This window comes from Melopsittacus undulatus, chromosome 6 (genome assembly GCF_012275295.1).
Source record: "Melopsittacus undulatus isolate bMelUnd1 chromosome 6, bMelUnd1.mat.Z, whole genome shotgun sequence".
Lineage (NCBI taxonomy): Eukaryota > Metazoa > Chordata > Aves > Psittaciformes > Psittaculidae > Melopsittacus > Melopsittacus undulatus.
The window spans coordinates 77,043,291-77,064,159 of NC_047532.1; the positions used below are offsets into that span (position 1 = coordinate 77,043,291).

General features: G+C 45.0%; 1 protein-coding gene across 1 annotated transcript in view; it reads right to left on the minus strand.

Annotated features, from left to right (window-relative positions):
• Positions 1-495: 495 nt before the first annotated feature.
• MCF2 (MCF.2 cell line derived transforming sequence) overlaps positions 496-20,869 on the minus strand; it is a 55,493-nt gene continuing 35,119 nt past the window's right edge. Inside the window, exons 14-30 of the mRNA XM_034063644.1 lie at positions 19,446-19,534; positions 18,808-18,896; positions 18,506-18,572; positions 16,565-16,680; positions 16,382-16,451; positions 15,935-16,027; positions 15,189-15,281; positions 14,080-14,205; positions 13,099-13,320; positions 10,709-10,801; positions 9,723-9,801; positions 9,174-9,237; positions 8,369-8,475; positions 8,175-8,287; positions 7,785-7,897; positions 6,222-6,322; positions 496-2,429 (exon numbers count right to left, since the gene is read on the minus strand). Coding sequence (XP_033919535.1) covers positions 2,389-2,429; positions 6,222-6,322; positions 7,785-7,897; positions 8,175-8,287; positions 8,369-8,475; positions 9,174-9,237; positions 9,723-9,801; positions 10,709-10,801; positions 13,099-13,320; positions 14,080-14,205; positions 15,189-15,281; positions 15,935-16,027; positions 16,382-16,451; positions 16,565-16,680; positions 18,506-18,572; positions 18,808-18,896; positions 19,446-19,534 — 1,676 coding nt within the window. The 3' untranslated portion in view covers positions 496-2,388. The remainder of the gene's footprint in view (positions 2,430-6,221; positions 6,323-7,784; positions 7,898-8,174; positions 8,288-8,368; positions 8,476-9,173; positions 9,238-9,722; positions 9,802-10,708; positions 10,802-13,098; positions 13,321-14,079; positions 14,206-15,188; positions 15,282-15,934; positions 16,028-16,381; positions 16,452-16,564; positions 16,681-18,505; positions 18,573-18,807; positions 18,897-19,445; positions 19,535-20,869) is intronic.

The following is a 20,869-nucleotide window of genomic DNA, read 5'->3' on the forward strand; positions in this document are numbered from 1 at the left end:
TCATGGTGCCCCAGCATGGATGTGCAGCTCTGCACAGGCTTCACTTCATTGCAGCCACCATGCACAGGACCACGCCATGTCTCCAGAGGCAGAACCCCATTGACAGGGGTCTCCCCCCTCCCACCGGGTGAGATGTGTCCCCCACACCACCTCCAACAGGGCTGCTGCTGCCCCTATAGCCACAGTGTACCCCCAGCCCGGACCAGTGCTGGGATGCAGTGATGGAGAACCCCTGAGGCAGGGCTGGATATCAATAGCTGCTGTTTCAGATGCTGGTATGAACATTAAGGTGCCTCTCCCAATTTTGTTACCACTACATCCAGCAAGAAGCTAATCGGATCATCTCCCACTGCTTATTTTAAAACCAAAATGCATGTAAAGAGGTTATATTTGTTCCAAAGAAATTAAATAAAACCAATACTGTGAGAATTACTTTCTTCCCCTCAAATTCCATAGCAGAGGTTCTATTGGGACAGAATTGCATATTCCCAGATGAATTTATTTAACAAGTTTTTAATCTTTAAATATAGATTTAACACATTTTTTTACAGGTACATATACAATATAGTTCATTTCAACTTGCAGTCAGAGAAAACTCTCCACTGTGATTTACCCCTATACATGAAGAGCCTACTTCAACAGCATACTTAAGGTAAGATACCATGTCGTGTGCAAAGTTTCAAATGTTAAAAACCTCAGACTGTACATTCAGATTGGCAGAACTGATCAACCTCATAAATTAGGAAAAGCTCAGATTTAAAACTATGGAAGACAAAAAAAGTTAAAACCATCAAATACGCAATGTGTGCTATGTTTGAGACAAGTATTTACAGTTGTACCTCAAAATGTGTACTCTTACCACAGGAATCCTTACTACTAATAACAGCCCCAAGAGTCATTGTAGACACTCCTGGTTTTCCACCTATCAAGTGCATTGTGACCAGTTTTGATGTGGATGGAAACAACCATCAGTGACTTCAACCCCCTAAGTTGTGGTTGCTGGTGGCTGAAGAACACTGGGATCTTCCCAGTTCCTGCTCAGTCCATACTCAGCTGGTCACATCTATGAGGGTGTATAGGGGTTACCCACAACACTGGCCACCCAAACTGGAACCAGCCCACTGCTGAGTGCCAGCATGGTGGGGAACCCCCCTGCATCCACAGCCATCAAGTGGGTCAGTGATTCCCCATACAAAAATGGTCATCAAATAACCCAACCCCAATGTGTTTGAACTTAACAGTGTGGGACTGCATCTAAGAACCCCTGGATCACAAATCAGTCAGATCATCAAGGTCCCCCTTCAGTCCATGGTATAAAGCGTTTCATTTTGACGGGACAGAGCAAATTCACTATCACATGCAAACTATTAACCCTGCTCTCGACACAGTCAGATGCTCTTTGCACACATCTGCTTAAAAGTCAAACCACCTGTACCTATGTTCTACAAAAGCAAAACTAGACAAAGAAACATCAACTTAAATGGTGAGTGTTCAATATGCGCTTTCTTTCTCAAAAGTTCAATAGATACGTTAATGTCAAAGATGCTGAAAAGTACAGTCTTAATCACAAGAACATCCTTAGTGCAAACATGGACATTTAACTTGGATTTATGGCACGTGTTCCAAAAGTACATACATTTAATGTAAACTTCAACACTTGCTCAATACAGGTTTCAGCCTCGGGATGCTTTGGGACCCTAAGTGATTGGTGACAACCCTGAGTTGTCAGTTTGACCTGATCCAAACCTCACTGAAATCAATGGGGCTGACTGCAAGGGGCTGGAGCCAGGCCCTAAGTGCAAAAAGAGGATCTTGAGTGTTATTGCATCTTCACGTGGGAGTCAGCCAGATGATGCTCTTACAGAACATTACATTCACACAGCTAAGAAAAACCCAGCCATAAAAATCAATTCAACAGGACACAGAGCTGCTTTGTTTGCTTTTGGTTTTGGTGGTGATGGGTTTTTGGTTTACCAAACCTCAACTCTTTTATTTGCAACTTCAACAGTGGTCAGCTAATATATGGAGGTAAAGCCTTCAACCTGTAGAGGAAGTTTCAAGCATCTAAACAAAGTGTCAGGAAACTGTAGTGTACTTTTCTGATGAAACGTGATGAATGCCATGGAAAAACAGCAGGTAAAATGAACAAAATACTGTACTTTCCAGAGGAGAGGAAAGAACAAAGGGATAGAGCAGAAATGGCTTCCTTGATGACTATGAGAAGCTGCTTAGGACCCCGGTCCCGTTCAGTGCAGATGAAGCTGTGGAGGTCTGTGAATGTGATGAACAGTACAGGACAACTCCAACTATTGTGTTATTTCTCTGTAACACTTAGTTGAAAGCTTCCAAAGAGCATCGAAAATGGGATGCTAATAGTTCACCCTTAATTCAAGGGGAACTAAACTTTCTCGTGTTACACAGGGCGGCATCTATAAAGTAATGAAGAATGATGTTAATATTAAAGCATCTTATTACGTGAAATACATTGTTCCCTGCAATCACGTAACATTTGTATAGCATAAAAAACCCCAAGTGCTTTCCTGTGGTTCTCCTTACAAGCTGAACTCCCACTTGCTTCAGTGAGAGCCTTGCCTAGGGCAGGACCACAGGGTTTGCCTCATTTCCATCACCTATCACTTGATTATCACAGCATGACCAGCCAGCATCTTCTCTAGACTCCTTATTTTGTCAGGCTTTTCTACAGCATTAGGAAATAGCTGTTCTGCGAAGCTGACTGGCACTGGGTTGGACAAGGAGACCCTGCTTTATGTTTCAAAGGCCCAATGGACCCTGCATACATACAAAAACCTGTGGCTGCATGTTAAAGTGCATGAATTCTAGTGCAAAGAGCTGTGCTACATCTGCAAAGCTACAAATGGCATTTTAAGTGGAAGTTAGGCAAAACTGGTACGTTTCAGCCAACATGCTCATGCCAGCCCGCAGGAGCTCAAGAGATCAGCCACCTCTGATACTCTTATAGGGTAGATTCAGGCTGCAGAAGGGGCTTCCTCAAGCTCAGGAGGCTCGATCCCCACCACCCTGCCGAGCAGAAGACATGCAAGCTTGGAGCTTCAGGCACTACGAGGGGAAAACCTTTACTCAGCTTTATTGCAAGAGCACACACAGGGGATCCCCTTAAGGCTTGGAAGAGATGATTTAGCAAGGGGGGTGTTAAAACAAACTAGGAGAGGGTCTGGCATGTAGAACAGGAGCCTGCATCCTCCTTAAGCCAAGTGGGTGCATGCCCCTTGGCATGGAGCATCCTTCCATACCTGCTCTGAATGCTCCCTGCCTTGGGGTTCAAGTCAAATCCTGCCATGGAACGTGTTTTGCTGCTTAAAAGAACTTGGAAGTTGTAGCAATCTTTCTTTTATATATATACATAATAAGCAAATGCATTTATCACTGCTCCCATTTTTCCTTTGAATTCCTGGTTTTGTTCAGGCTACTCTATTTCCTGCTCTCTGTAAAATAAACCAGTCTCATGCAACCTCCACGCAGTGAGTGCAAACTGAACACTTGCCCTTCTCTCTACCCAACTTCTAAAGGCCAGGTGAAAAAAGCTGCAAGTGCTTCAGTTCCATTTTGCTCTTCCTTCCCCCCTGAAAAATCCACCATGGATTCGCACAGGAAATAGGATAAATCTATTCAGAAGAAAGCAGGAAGGACTCACCTCAGAAGAGGCACACAAGAAGTGGTTTTCAAAACAACCTCCCAAACAGCTTCATAGCTTATATGCAAGCCAAGATGTACATAAAGCTTAATAAGGTTTCCTCCTTTGCAGAAGGAGATATGCATCAAAATACCTTCTATATCAACAGTTACATGGCATTGCCAATAGTAACCACTCATCATTTATCTGTGCAACCATGTGAGGGAAGGAAGAGAAATCACCCGTGGATGCGTTAGGGTGTTTCAAGCTGAGCACTGCACACAGGCTGCATGATGGATTTGCAAGGCTGCCAATGGTAGGGGAGCAGGGCATCAACCTAATACACACCTGATAACTTAAATTGGGCAGCAGAAAGTTCCCTGCAACTTCATTATGGTTTGTACTGGCTCAGCACTGGGATAATTTGCAAGAGGGGAGAGGAAGAGCTTGGAAGCGCGTGGGTATCAGCCATCCTGTGGTGGGAGCTTTCTGTTAGGGCCTCAGCATAAATGTAAGAAAACAGGTTAGGGTAAGAGAACCATTTCACCTATCCATCTAAAGGCTTTGCACTGAAAAACATCCACATCTCAGGTCTGTATGAATTCTGGTTGGGAAATTCTGTCACTGGAGATAGATTTCTATTTACCGTGGGTACCTGGAGCTGAGCAATAACAGAACAACTACCCTATAAAGGGCCAAGACTGCATCTATCCCAGCACTGAAGTGACCCCAGCATACTCGAAGCTCTTGGGGACCCGACATGTTAATCAAGCTTACAAGCAGCTTATTAATGTATGAGGGCTACAGTGCTCCCTCCTGCCCCTACTTTGTTCTACAAGCTTGACTGCCTAATTCTGCCTCTGATATACTGGAGCAAGAGCTCCATCTTCTGAAGAAGCAGGAAAGAGCCTAATCCAGACTGCATCCCTGAGCAGGCAATGGGACAAAGTCATCTGCAGTATAACATGACCAGCCCATAGAGAAAAGGGAATTGCTAAATGCAAAGGTACTGTTTGAAAATCAGTTTTCAGAGTGCAAGTACATTATGGTTATAAAGACACATCACTGAAAGGTCTAGGAAACCATCCTACCTCATCCTACAACATTGCCTGGAGTGCATGTAAAATTAGAATCGTGCCTGGAGACTGCATACACCATCAGCAACAGGGAAAGAGAACAGGCTCCATCTTAACAGGGAATACAGAGCCCAGTGCAATACGACTGCAAAGCACCTGAGACTCATAGGAGGAGCTCTCTGTGGTTTTGTCTTGTGAAATCCTCATCCAGCAACATTATAAACCAGCTGGAGCTGTGAGTCTCGAGGCTTTGGGGGATATGACCACTGACAAAGTACATCAGTGTTCATCAGTGTCAGCACCCATTTTCAAGATGAATTTATGGCTGGAGAACACTCCTGCCCAGGCTCTGGTCCAGGACCCAGCGAGATGCGATAGCCAGGTTTGCTGAGAAGACAACATATAGTGCTCCAGGGTGGGAGTGTGCCAAGGGGAGCCCTCTCAGCTGCACTGAGATCCCACTATAAGCTACCCCTTATGTACAGTCAGGAAACCTCTAATCTGTGAAATTCAATTGCCCTTCATCAAAGGGGACAGAAAATACCTCCCTATATAAAAAGGATTTCACTGAAATACACTGGAAAAGCATCACAAGCTGATTGGGATTTTAAGCCTTTTAAGAAGGCTTCCTTCATGCTCAACAAAACAATAGATCTTGACAAAAAAGGAAGTATTTTAAAAGAACACTACTTGCAAAATGTGTTTCAGATGGTCAAAATGAGTGTATCTTTAATTTAACTGGACTAAATCTATGTGGGCTTTCTGAGCTTCTCCCATGGCAAACCCTGGTCTCCCATTTCCAGCGGACAGCATGGTGATGAGGCAACACATGGAGCGGTGATGGTGATACACAGCAAGGGCGACAGGCTGCTCTTAAGGCATTTTCTTGTGTCCTCTGTTATGCTTCCCTGCCTATTTCTATGTACATTTATGGCTAGAAAATGAGCAATAGGATTTTTGAGACTAGAAGCCTTCTGCCAAAACCTGGTAACCTATTTATTATAAATGCCCTTCTAACAAGCAGGCAGCAATGAGGCCAAAGGGAAGCTGCAGAAATGAAGTATTGCCCTTAAAGTGCTGGGGGTCAGGTCACGGCATCTTTGGCAGCAGGAGGAGATTTTGCCTATGCACCTCCTATTCCCATGGGATTTGAGCTACAGCAGCAAGGAGACACAGCAGTCCAGGGAATCCCTGCTCAGACTCCATCTCTTCTCCCCGATCTTCTACCCAGCGCTCTTGCAAAGAAATCTACGTATTTAAATGCTTGGTTTTAATTTACTAGTGCCTAAAGTCACATAAGTGTCTTAAGGTGTTAACAAACAGCAAAATAAAAGCTTAACTGACTACTTTTGCAGGCTTTTGGGAGTAGCTGCTTGCTGGTTTTTCCTGCAGAGGCATATGCAGCCGGATTTAGTACATCAAGTGTAATGCAAATGGCTTAAAAGACCTGACTGGAGTTACAAGACACGTCTGCTAGGCGTGCTATATGATACCTGTGACTTTGGCATTCCGAAATCTGCAGTCACCGACCACCAGCTGCAGGCTCTGCACAGGAATCCAGCCTTCTTTTCTTCTGTTGAGGTTTTTCACCAACCTTGGAATGACAACGGCATTAGTTAAGCAGCAAACCAGCCCAAGAGCAGTTCGATACGGGCACACTACACAGCTCTGCGTGCAGCCAACACTGTGTTCAAAGCAGGGAAGCATTTGAACAGGAGCTGTGTGTGCATTTAAAATGTTCTTTTCACCTAAATATAGGGACCTAATTAAAAAGCCTACATAGACACAGGTGCCTTGGGCCCCTCTCTAGCCAATGGAGAGGAACAAGGCACTCCAGAGCACACATTATTCTGCCCGAGACCTCCAGAGGTACCAGCTTTCCTCTGTTGACTACTGATGGAGCCCAGGGCAACAACTTCCCTCATTTCTCTGTTATTGAGCTAGACTGGTGGGATGAATTTAATCAGGATACTGTAAGTAAATTCAAGCCAAGACTGAGGCAGCTGGAAATACTCATGCTCATAAATGACATCCCTCTGTCTCATGCAGTGAAATATGTGCTAACAGAAAAGTTTGGTATGAGAAATCTTTGCTTGGCACTGGCCAAAACCACCATGAGGGGTGGTGAGCATCCAGCACAACTGAGATGCCTTACATCTGGCTTTTGCTAACAATAAACTGGTTCTGCAGAATGCAGCTGGACCAGATGATCACAGTAGAGCTCTTCCAACTAAAACTATCTGTTACTATTCCATTCGTTCCATTCTAATTGCCCTTGGAGTACAAGGGCTGAAGATGTCAGCCAGGAATCCTCCACAGGGCTCCATGTCTGTGCATTTATGGGCTAGCGACTGCACTAATCTTATCCAGGCTCCTGCTAATATCACCCTTCCGACATCCCAAACACGGCCTTGGCATGCTGTGCTCTCTCCTATCAAGAGCGGGCTGGCTGAAGAGAGCTAGTCAGGAATCACCCTGGAAGGGAAAGAGAGCCAGAAACCAGCCAAATTGCCACAAAAATCAGGAGAGGGCACAATGCCCTCGGAGACAAGGATGGTCCAACAGGCAGGAGCCTGGGTACAGTGACTGCCCAGGCAATGCTCACAGCACTGTTATCTTGTGAGCCACAGCTTTAAATACAGCAGAGGGATGGTGGTCCACAGCCATTAACAGGTTAACACTCATACAGCTGTCTGGGGGAGGAAAATATCTTGCAGTTACTCAATATTGCTATTGATAAGCCCAGAGGAACAAAGCCAGCAGCGAAGCTGGGTGGGCAAAGAGCTCAACCATGAAACATCATGAAGAAGGGCTGGGAAGACATTGGTAAAACAGATCACCCAGACACCCATGGCAAGAGAGGTCCTCACAGGTTTTCCCAGCCAAGCTGGTGCATACAGCCTCTAGTCTTGGCAAGGGAATGAATTCTCCAGCTTTCTGGAATAGTTCAAAACTGAATCAGAAGCTGCAACGAGGGTATCACCAAGCAAGCGAGGCTGCACAGCACTGCCTGTATCTCTCTTAGAGATAAAGCAAAGTCAGCTTAAAATACCTACCACTGTCCCTCACCATCTTCATGCAAGAGCTGAATCTCATCCCCGTTTTTCACCAGCAGGTCCTCTGATCCTCTCCTCTTGCAGTCTGCAAGGGCTTTGTACCTTCCTGGAGACTGTGGTAGTAAGACAAAATGATCTTATTTAGCTGCATTTCCTATTGCACAGCTGTTATTCCTGACTGCCTCAGGCAGCGCGACGGAGCCCTATCAGCCACCTTAATTAAAATTACTTCAAGAAGCTGCGGTTTAGACATCTCCTCATTGCCCACGTTGAGATATGGGAAATAGGAGAGTGCTGGATGAGACACATCCATTAAGCAGTGGAGCAAAACAAAGCAAGATAATCAAAGCAGCACCCCAGCACTGGGACTACTGCATCTCTTGTACTAACCAGCTGGTTCCCATCCTCCTCTTCGGTGTCCGAGCAGTTGGAGAGGTATTGGTTACCCGACCACTCCTCCAGCCCCTCGCAGATCTCCAGGGACTGGGACATTCCTGGCCAGCCTGCAAGACAGTGTGCAGCTCAGGAGGGGGGTACCCCGGCACCCACAGAGCGTGTCCTGAAGGAAGGGGAAGGGTCCGTACTTCTGTTGGGCTTGTTCTGGGGGGACGGGAGCCCACTCTCCAGCATCACCGGGCTGGTGCGCTCTGAATCGTTCTCTTCGGAGCTTATGGAGGCTCTCTGCTGCTTTCTGAGGGGAGCAAAGAGAAGAGGAAAGGACAGAAAAAGAAAACAAACTTAGCTTTATTTTATGAATGAACGTAAACTCCAGGAGGTTTTATAAGAACAGGGTCAGAAATAATAACAGTACATCATAGAAATGCAGACTGGTTTGCATTGGAAGGGACCTTAAAACTCATTCAGTCCCAACCCACTGCCACAGGCAAGGACACCTTCCACTGCAGCAGCTGCTCCAAGCCCCTGTGTCCAACCTGGCCTTGAACACTGCCAGGGATGGGGCAGCCACAGCTTCTCTCGGCATCCTGTGCCAGCACCTCAGCACCCTCACAGGGAAGAGCTTCTGCCTAAGAGCTCATCTCAGTCTCCCCTCTTCTGGCAGCTTAAAGCCATTCCCCTTGGCCTGTCCCTACAGGCCCTTGTCCCAAGCCCCTCTCCAGCTTTCCTGCAGCCCCTTTAGGCACTGGAGCTGCTCTCAGGTCTCCCCTTCAGGAGCCTTCTCTTGTCCAGGCTGCCCCAGCCCAGCTCTCTCAGCCTGGCTCCAGAGCAGAGCTGCTCCAGCCCTCACAGCATCTCCATGGCCTCCTCTGGACTTGCTCCAAGAGCTCCACGTCCCTCTTGTGCTGCTGCCCCAGAGCTGGACCAGGGCTGCAGGGGAATCTGTTTTACATACTTTTTGCGAGGAGAAATACAGTTGCTTATGGGACTTACCCATCACTCAGCTGGGAGGACAGTGGGAGCTGGTCTGTGCACAAGCCCGGCTGCTGCTTCTCCACTGCAAGGAGGACAAACACCACCTTAACATCCATGTCTTTTATTAGCAACCATCACTCTAGAAGCATTGTTTTAAAGGTCAGACCTTTTATACAACCCCAATGATTTCTGTTGAGAGAAAAAGAGATCCGGGGACTGTCAAAGCACAGACTTAATTATGATTAAGATGGTATTTTAGCTCAAATTCAGTAGCGAGCAAGCTACTGAAGATTACAATATGCTTAAAACTAGGCATCTGCTATGGATTTGTTGAATTAAGTCTCTGATAACAAATGTAAAATTGTACTTCTGTAATTCATTTTCACATGAGCACCTGGCCTCAACTGCTCCAAGTTATGTTATTTCACTGGAGTGAGGTCTTTACGCAGGATCTTGTTACTAGGATGCTGCTGAAAATCAGTTCTCTCGTGAAAATGAGTGGATTTGAAGATGAGCAATGTGAAAATAGGAAGGGTTCTGCCACAGAGAAATTGGTCAAAAAGGTACCTTTGATAAGCTCCTGCTGCTTGAACAAGATTTTTCTGATTTCATTCAACCATGCCATCTTCAGATCTACTGTTTGGGCCTAGAAGAGGAAATGAAGAGGCATCCGTTATAATGTATGAATAGAACCTTACTTTTCTATGCTGTAATTATCCAAAATCTCCTTTTATCCAAAGCCACCACTAAATTTTAACCATTCCTGACCTTTTAAAAATTATGATCCTTGTTACAAAGGCAAAACACAGTGGAAATTGTGGAGCCATCAGTACAACACAAGGAGTGCAGCAATAGCACACATGTGCATGCATTGTATCTCTGATAAAACACGTAAAGGGCCAAATCTGCCTTTTGAATATACTTGGCTATATACAACTGCTTTATGAATGTAATCTGGCTGCTGTGTTGTAACATAGAGGGAAAAATATATCAATCAAAGCTATGGGTTTCCTGTGAACACCTTAGACACACTTTCCATCATCATAGATTTCTATTAAAAATGCTACAAAAGGAAAGAAATCAAAGCAAACAGAAAGGAATCAGGTCAACTGAGTTACTATTTTGTAGATAACTCAGAAGACTACTGGAAATTGCACCATAGAAACAAAGACTTTGCTCTGGGAGCAGTTCTGATATCTAATTGTAGAGGAGCACAGAGAATTATAGAGACATGGAATGATTTGGGTTGGAAGGGACCTCAAAGCTCCTCCAGCTCCAACCCCTGCCACACACAGGGACACCTTCCACTGCAGCAGCTGCTCCAAGCCCCTGTGTCCAACCTGGCCTTGAACACTGCCAGGGATGGGGCAGCCACAGCTTCTCTGGGTACCCTGTGCCTATGCCCCAATACCCTCACAGGGAAGAGCTTCCTTGTGAATGTGGAAGAAGAAATGCAAGTTAAATGGCTGATAATCCCATAAAGATCAATGGGAAACATTTCTTTAACATTGTTGAGAGCAAACACAAATATCCCAATATCCGAAGCTACCAACCTGCACGACATAGACCTCTTCTCTCCCACTGTACCAGATTTCAAATTTCCGATGATCTCCTTTCACATTCTCAGTTATTCCAACTGCATTCATCTGCAAAGCCAAAAAAACCCCAAAATCAAAACCTCTCCCTTTTCCCTATGAATCGAGGCTCTTTACAGCACATCAAACAAACCTGGTTTTGGCAAAGTTAACGCATTCCATCAACTTTCATTTCAGTAGCATCTGAAAGTCATTACCTGCTTGCTGTACTTGCAAATGCTTTCTGAAACCAACCAATGGACCTTAGGGGACTTTCCATTCTGCAATCAGTCGAGCGAACTGAAAAGTCATCTTGTACCACTTCCAGCATACAGTTTCTCAGATGGGGTATATGAAGCTTTATCAATGCATGGCACATTATTGTTCTACATACATTTTTTCCTGCCATGTTATTATTTTCTCCCTTTAATTTCATGTTTCATTCTTTCAGCAATCTTTAAACCCCATTTGTGACACCCTTAAGTCCTTTAGGAGTTTCAGTTCAACCTCTTGCGGTCCCTGACCTAAGTCTAGAGATCTGCAGTGTAGTGCCATGATGCCTTAGGAAGCTGCATCAGGCTTCATGCTGATTCTATAAAAACCTAGAAAACTTAAAAGACAGCATTATAAAGGATGTAGAAAGGGCAGCCTAGAGAGCACCTCATCCAGTCACTGCAAGCACTATGCATCTTGTTTAGCACAGCAGTATATACAGAGGCTCCAACACCACTACCAAGGCATCAAGTTATTAGAAGTTTTAGATGATCTACTATGAGGAAGTGTCAGCAATAGACATATTTAAGGTCTATTCATTCATTTTAGTGGGATTTGAAATTCAATTTCCTCCCTCTGACCAGGACTTACTGTCCTCAGTAATCTGTGGTTCACTGCAGTGCAGACCAGGCTGGGTCAGTGTAAAGCTCATCTGCATCCTCTGCCATGGTAGCGTATGGCACTGATTCCCTTGCCATCACAGTGAGCTATGAACCTGCATCCTGTAAGTTACTGAATCCCAGCTGAAGAGATACTGACCACTGGATGTTTTAGACAGTGTATCAAATATTATCCTAGGGGGTTCTGTTGTTTGTGTTACACAGCTTCTACCCAACAGCTTGCTTTAATTCTGAATCCCAAAGAAACATCCCTGCAATGAAAAACAATTCCCTGATATGATCATGAATCAAATAAATGTCACATTCCAGAGAAATTTTTCTGCCCTCAGGACAGCAATTCTGAAAATGGCTTTGTGTGGATGCAATCCTGCAGCATCCATGGATTCTCTAACCCCAACCTCTCCGTGTGGCAACACAAACAACTGGAAAATGAGCCTTCTTGAGGCAAAGCAAAATCCTGGCCACATTGCCTGGACTTCTAAGGCAGGATTTTCTCCTCCAAGCAGGCCTTCCCCAAGCTGCCTCTTCAGTTCTTTCAAAACCACATCTGATAAAACAAGTACTACAGGGAAAACAAGCTCTCCAGAAGGAAAATGATGCAGTCTGGGGAAAACATTGAAGTACCTTAACATATGGCCTGGGATTTGCTTTTAATACACGATGGGTAACATGCACAGATGCATCTACTTTGCTTTCTGACTACTTGTGGCATCTCCTTCCCAGACCCTGCTAGATCAGGGACCTGCAGCATCTCAGGGCTTGGCCTCCAAGTGCTCATTTTTTCCCATTTTAAGATAAATGCATATTGGGGGGTTATTTATCAAGATGTTCGAAGTGCTCATCACACACAGTATGCCAGAAGGTCCACTCTGGAGGAGCAGCTTGGGATTTGCATTGGTTAGCATTTATAGCTAACAGGGGTTTATGCCCCCCATATTTTGCTCTTCATCTGATAATTGTACTTTTAGCTGCAGTTAGAGCCTGCCAAAGGAGAAAGGCAATGAGGGAGGAAGAAGAGTTATCTGCATCCTCCTGGCTGGAAAACAGGGTTCTGGAGCAGCTAGGCAGACCCCAGCCCTAGAGACAGCCCTGGGGACCAGGAGCATGAGGAGCTTCCCACATGGAAGATACAAAGGCCTCCCTGGTTGCATGCCCCTGTATCCAAATCTGGATTAGGCAGTGGGAAAGGCACTCTCTCATCCCTGGGACTTGCCCACAGCTCCATGTCCCTTGTAAATGCCATCACACTTGTGCCTCCAAAGTCCACAGGCTGTCCGAGCTGCTGCTTCAGCTATGGGTGTCCTCATAGCTTATTACAACCAATTGCTTTTCATGGACACAGCACTTCCATATGGGGTATTACAGCCCTTAATAGCAGAAAACAAGCCACTGTGGTAGAGGAAAAATACTCTCTGGGTCTGCAGGGTTCCTGGTTTACAACAGACATGGCAACGGCCCCAAGTAAAAAGTCCTTACTTTCAAGAAGTGCTTAAAACTGTAAGATGAGGTTTTGTCATATCCATCTCCGTGCTCCTCTCGCTTCTTGCAGAAGACCAAGGCTTTCTCGTACAGGAACAGATGCCTTTGCATTGGCTTGAACCTGGCAAGATCCTTCATTTTTGTAGGGCCTTTCCGGTGTCCTGTCCAAACACTGAACGATCCTTGCATCAACACCTTCCCCAGTTCGCTCAGGTCACCCTGGGGAGAGCATGAGGAATAAAGCAAGTAAGAAAAAGGCATCAATTGAAACATAAGGACTGGCCAAACAATGGCAGGTGATGGGGCCAGCTCTGTTCCAAGGCACGTCGCTCCAAGAATAGGTCTTCCTGGAAGGATCAGATGATGTTTTGGGAGTGAGGGCACGGTGCCAGCAGTGAAGCAGAGGTCTTAGATGCAGGGCTGTGGCTGGTCTGTGTGAAGGGATGCAAGTCAGTAAGTAGACAACGAGGAAGATAGGAAAGCTCTTCATATCCTATGGAAGTCCAGGCCAAGGGCTACATCAGTGGGAGAGGGCAGATGAGATTGGAGCCTGAACTGAGGTCTCAGAGGATGGACTTCTCACAGAAGCCAGGACTGAGACCAGCAGCTTAGAAAGCCAAAACCTCACCCTTCCCTGAAGCCCTAGGGCAGACAACCACTTCAACAGGCAAGGGTCAAAAATCAGCGTCAATGAGCATCTTGTTAAATGCTGAATGAAGACACCCCAGGTCAGAACTAAGATGCATGCTGGAAAATACTCTCAAGAACCACCAGGTGGCAAGTGTGGGCACTATGTAGCTTGGATAGGTCCTTTGGATGTGCCTATTTTCTGAAATCAGATGGAAAACTGTCACCCATAATAGCTCCCTCATCCCATTCACTTCATAGCTCTTCTAGTACAGCTTTTAGCTCATACATTCTGGAACACTATCTATTCCCAAAGCATCATCCCATGTCTCATCACCCAGATCTACTCACATCATATCCTGTTATTGAAATCTGATGCATGGAGTCATTGACCGACTTTAGTAAATCCAACATTGCAACCAGAGCTTCTTGAAGTTCCTGAACTCCATCACAGCTCGTGCTGTACTTTAGCAGCTCCTGAAAATAGGAATGGAAGAGCACGGGTTTGCACTTGAACAAAGCAGACTTTACCATCTCACCCAAGGTTTCCAGTGCCCAAGAGCAACCTACACTGCCTGGGTTTCTTTTGTCATGCCTTTGGAAACAAGACTCACACTAAACCACAAGGAATATGAGGTGTGGGACACATCACTGAAGCATGGCCCATTTTTGCTGCGTTTCCTTAAGGCTGGTGTCAGGTTATAAAGCAGCATCACACCCATCTGAGTTCTTTGTGTTGTGTTTTCCTGCTTGGTAAGAAAGGGGAATGGAGGCTCAGGTTTTCCATTAGCTGCCAACACGCCTTCAAACAAGGTTGCAGCAGACAGAAGGAAGAGAATTTATAAAATCCAGAGCCTTAAAGTCAATAAATGGAAGGCAGATTAGGGAATTACACCATTGATATAAAACTACTTTCATTTCTGATCTCCTGTGCCCACTTACAGCTTCCTGTGTACTCATCTCTCATTCAAGAGGTGGGGTTCAGAGGCCACTACCCCACTGTTATTTCCACTTTATCAAGTGGGAATGTGAATCAAGTGGGAATGTGGGAATTTATCAAGTGGCACTGCCTTGACTCAGACAGGGGACATGAGAATAAATGTGTTAAACACTACAGGCACTGTAACAACCCAAGGAGAAGAGATGCATCAATCTCATGTATTTTATTCATCACACTCTTATAATCATCTCTGGTCCAGTTTGCTTAGAAGTGGTTCTATCATTTTGCATCTCTGACCAGATTCAGTCTTTCTCCCCTTAAAAAATGGCTCATATTCAAAGCATTTGTTCCTTTTTCAGCTCTGTGAGTTTTCGTCTTCACTGAAAATCACTCCAGAGGGTTAAGATAAGCAAGATGTAATCTAGAGCTTGGTGCTGATTTACAGGTAGCCTTCAACTGGAAAATGAAGTGGCAAACAAATCTATCTCCTGATGCCCTTTAACAGCAGAAGAGGAAATACCTTCAGAAGTAATTGGTATTTTGTCAGGCGTTGCACTGGTTTGAGCAAATAGGAATCCAGCCCAAGTTTGTGCTCTAATTTTCTTTGGCATTCCTGGAACAAAGAATTCTGAGTAAGTTCTGTACCAATTTAGTTATTCCTACCAGTTATTCCTAGGGAGCCTACAAGGATGAGGGAAAGGGACCTTCATCAGGGACTGCAGCGATAGGACAAGGGGTGATGGGTTTAAACTGAAAAAGGAGAGGTTCAGGTTAGATATAAGGCAGAAGCTCTTCCCTGTGAAGGTGCTGAGGCACTGGAATGGGTTGCCCAGGGAAGTTGTGAATGCTCCATCCCTCCAAGTGTTCAAGGCCAGGTTGGACACAGGGGCTTGGAGCAGCTGCTGCAGTGGAAGGTGTCCCTGCCCCTGGCAGGGGTTGGAGCTGAAGGAGCTTAAGATCCTTTCCAACTCAAACCATTCTGTGATCCTATGATTCCAAGAGCATGACTAGTGTGGTTTAATGACTCCAAAGATTTCATGTAAAAATGTCATATGCTGCCTGGAAGTAAAGGAATTTTATTAAAATATGTAAAATAATATAAAGAATGGACTTCTCTTATAATCTTTGCATACAAGAAACTCCAACTGCTATCTTTGTGAGGCTTCCATGCAACAGTAAACAGAATGTGCGGGATGCTGAGGAGGGTGTTTGGGACAAGTGAGTGCCCCAGGATAATGCTTGGCTCAATGGGAACAAATAGCTCACCTGGAAGAAGGTGCTCTCGGAGCACTGCCTCCACAGGGACTCTGACCGGGGCTTGTTCTGGCAGTACTTCTCATACATCTGGAAATCCTCTCGCTGTAAGGGAAGCCGAAAGGCAAGTCATTCACATGCACAAAGCTTGCTGGGCAGCCAGACCACACAAATACCCATGCTGTACATTTGCTTTTCCCTCTGTTGCCAGCTTCAATATCTAAGTCACAGAGTTTGGGTTAAAAAACCCCATTACTGCTGGGAATCACAGCAGACCACATTGGAGTCACGACTGTTGCTCGCCCCATCTGCTGCTGGCCATGCACCCACACTTGCTGTTGGTGTTGTGGATCAGAGGCATCTCGCTCAACTGGTGTAACTGAGATGTCTCAGAATACGACAAACCAGGAGAAACATTTGCCTTCCAGTCTGCTTTATATGGGAAAATGAGTCACCCACCCTGTCTAGGAAACAAAATCCCACTCTCTCGGGTGCTCCCAGGCAGCTTTCCAAGCTGTGCAGGAAAATTCTGCAAGAGATGGGAGAAGAGGCAAAATGCAGCGGTGAGCAAGGTACGGTTTGGGTACCGAATCATCACAGGAAATCAGTCTGACACAGATGGGAATAAAGCCAGCATCATACTTGTTGTGGAAGTCGTATATCTCAGGCATGTTTCCAAAGAGGACATCCTTCCTGTTCCTTAGCACAGGAGGCATGAGGATGAGCATGGCAGGGTTATCCATCTCAGCTCTGTAGCCCTGTGGGATGCAAAAGGGGCTCATCACTCAGTTGGTAAGGCTTTGGCTTGGCATCTCCTCGAAGGCAGATGAAAAGGGGACATGAACAGACTTTCAGTACAATCTGCTTTGTTTCAACATACAATCCTTTTATTTCCCTATTTTTGTATCCAAACCCCTGTCTTTCAGTCCCTGGAAACAACGGTTGTGGTTCAGCAGGGAACGGCTTAGGATGATTCGCATGGGGCTGGCCAGCACTGCAGAGATGCTCTTTATTCACCAAAGGCAAATCTCAGCCATTCTCTCCTTGCTATGTCCTGGCTGTGGGAGAGCTCCCAGAGGAACAGTTGTCTGGGTTGAACACATCTGCTACTATGACCATGGAACAGGGGAGTGATAACATGTTTGGGGTATACAGTTACACACAACCTTACGAGAACCAGTGCATGAGGTGGCTTGTCACAAGGCAGAGGCAGCTTGAGATCATATATCAAAATCAACAGGCTTCCTGCTCTTGTATAAGACCTGCTGAGCATTTGGGTCTTGCACTCCTTGATGCCTCAGGATCTCTGTCCTCTGTGGCTCCCTAACCCTCCTGATATCACAGCCTCCCAAACCAGGGAGGAGTTGGAAGCGACACCACTGCGCTCTCAGCTGCTGGGTGGAAGTAGGAAGTAATGCAAAGTTCCCCTTGGTAACATCACATCATCACACCAATGGCAAAAACATCACCAAAATAGGTAAACATCCTAACTGTAGGGTAAGGGAGAAGGCATGGCCAGAGCTCAGGACCATCACTGCAAAGAAGACATCAAGTGGCCATTAGCCACAGCTCAAGCTGGCCACACTAGTCACTAAGCATTGCACAGAGAACTAAAGCCACACTAAGAACCGAGGCCCTTTTAACATGAGCAACAAGAATGTTCACAAGAATTTATTCAGTATGTACAGCACATCTTCTCTGGCTTTCCAAATTAATCACTCACACTGACTGTGGTTGGAATCAGTATTCCTTATACTAAGCAGGCATTTTGTAGTTGATTAAGGATGCAGGAGAAGATAACTCTCTGGAAAATTAGTCATTTCTATGTACCCACAGCAAGCAGGCTGCCCCCTTTAAAGGAAACACTATTTTCAGAAAGCTTTAGTCTATGTGTCTATATTTCTCTATCTAGACTCGACATGCACAGCAATAAATCTGTGTGCTTGCCAACTGCTTTATCACACAGAGAGTGATTCAACACAACAAACATCAGCGCAGAGCAATTACATGTAACTACCTGGAGCCTGACTGATTTATACCCTGCTTGCTCCTGGGTCAAACATGAAGGGGGAGAGCTATTTAACAGCCAGCTTGGTTTGGCCATCAGCAAGAGCTATTTTGGAAGACATTAGAAATGTCTAAAATGGCAGGATGAAAAATTATAAGCTGGTTTCTAAAGAAACATGTGTTCTATGTTCACAAACTCAGGACAGGATTCTCCCAAGAAGAAAACACAAGCTTCTTTGTCTCCAAAAGGTAAAGGAAATGAAGGAACAGTTACAAAAATCACAGCTTTTTGTACATTTCCCCAGGCACTGGTAAATAACCAGTGCTTCTGTGTACAAACAGAAGGTTTCTCCCTCATTCGGGATGAAAAGCTCATCCTGACACCAACTGTTCCTGCAGATGCCTCCAACAAAGAAAACCTAAAGAGGAAACATGAACATTTATGACTAGCTTGGGATCTGACAGTCTGGTGGAAACCTGCCCCACCACATCTCTGCTTGGTTTGAGCGGGTGGCAGGTTCTGTTCTGTGCAAGCCACCAGGGAACTGTAATGAGCAACCTGAAGAAGTGACTCACCGTCAAAACAGTGAAGAGCTCCTCCACATACACCCTCTCCGTTTCTATAAGCTCATTTATGACATGGCTAAAATACAGAGAGAAATAGAATTATATCATCTTTACATGTGTAAAAACCCCATGGTGCAGGTCAACCAGCCCAAACCACAGTGTGATCTCATGAACAACCAACACAGGGATGATAAAACAGGTAAAAGCACAAGAGATGACCCCTATGTCCGGTTGAAGGAACACACGGATGGGGCAAGGACTGGCCAGAAGTAAGTGTCATGTTGAGTGATGTAAACGGGATTAAAACTTACCCTTTTAGTATATCTAAGTTGTCATCACTGTCTGAAATAAAGTACTGCAAGGAATTCCGTTTTTCCTGGTAGTCGTGCATGACTTCAATCTGGAAGAGAAATGGGATGCACTGGGAAGAGCCGCAGGGAGGTTATGCAGAGACAAGATGAGTCCAGCCCCTGATGTTGGCATGGGAACTCTTAAGGAAAGGATGGAATATGATTCCTTTTAAGAAATCCTTTGAGACACACAAAGGGCATAGCACATAATGGACAGCTAAATATTCCCAGAAAATGCTCTGCTACATAATATCTGGGAACACTGGTAGCATAATTCAGTAGTTCATAGGAGAAACATCAGCAGATGGGCAGTTTTCCTGTGCAGTGACAGACACCTCTGCTATACAAAGAACAAACCCAGGAAATAACACATAGGAAATCAGTCTCTATGACTTGGAAAAACAATCCCAGATAGATCTCGGGTACTGGAATAATCCAACTAAACCATACGGATATGAAAAGGTTTAGGGTTCGTTTGGGTTTCTGAAGGAAACAAAAAAGAGCATCCTCAAATCCAAAGCCTAAATACAACCAATTTTTAGGTGGGTTTCAGCTCTTCAGTGCATAAAATGCATTCAGATTTCATGAACAGTTTTTACCTTGCGAGAACTTGGGGTTTTTCTTGATGTTTTCTTCCCAGGAAGAGAGAGATCAAATGAAAACTTCAAACTGGAATTAAAATCCACACCTTGGGCAGAAGAAAACATAATGGTGTCATGTGCGTCTATAGCAAATGAGATGGTTCGCATGGAAACTAATAAGTCACAAAGAAAAATGGGATGTGTTTTAAGAAGGAATAATCAGTTAGCTAATAAGAGAATCATAAAATAATAGAATCACAGAATAGTTTGGGTTGGAAAGGACCTTAAGAACATCCAGTTCCAGCCCCCTGCCATGGGCAGGGACACTTCACACTAGACCATGTTGCCCAAGGCTCTGCCCAGCCTGGCCTTGCACACTACCAGGGATGGAGCATCTACTGGGATAAATGGAGGCTACTAGGATACCAGTTTCAAGTCTTTTTATGAATGTGGGGCAAGATGCTCAGCTGTATAAACTGTTTCTCCACCTTAGAAGAGTTTATTGCTATTGTTAATAAATAACTGTATGATTTATAATACTTATACAGCATCTTTCAAACACTTCTTAATCCTGAGTAGTCAGTGTCACAACTCTTCACCCAAAGGGTCTTTTGTCCCAACAAAACCCAGCAATAATGGACTTCTCCAGTCTCAGTGACAGCTCCACATGCCAGCGGCTGCACCAAATTCTGAACATATTCTGATGTGCAACATGCACCTTCTTTACATATAGAAAAAAGAGGCTAGAAAAGGAAAAATAAAAGGTTAACTGGACTAATGAACTGTCTTTCCATTAGGGTGAAAAAGGCATCACAGCACATACAAATGCAACAGAAGCTGTGTCTACACTGAAGGTTTGGAGAGATCTGAAAGTGAAGAGCCATCTTTTGTGAAACAGAATATGTAGGAAGAAAAACGGATGCAGAGGAATGCAAGCCCTCAAGGAAAGCAGAGCCCCCATCTTCACACGGGGCTACTGTAAGATAAAGCTATGATGTATTATCACACCACAAGGCCTTAGACCTCCACATCTAAACACATCGCATGAGGAAGGAGAGAGATGTGGGTGCTGGAGAGCAGATTGGAAACATACATTGTGGTGTGACCCATCACAGACAGAAAGACCCAAAAGCAGCAAGGACTTGCCAGTGATCCCACTGGGAGGAAGGGAACAACCGATAGGAAGTGAGACAGGAGATGGTCATCAGCTGTAGCTCAGTGCTCTGCTGCAGGAGTGAATTTACTTCATCACTAGGGCTCTGTTGCAGCCTCCTGTACCACTTCTGCACATCTCACTATGGTTTATGGCTCAGGATAGGATAGCTTTACTCTTTTATTGCTCCCCAAAAAGTGGTTTCAAAATTAAACCCACATTTATCAGACAGGCTTCAAATCCAGGGTAGGGATGAAAGCAGAAGCATCTGTCCTCAGACAGAAAAAGA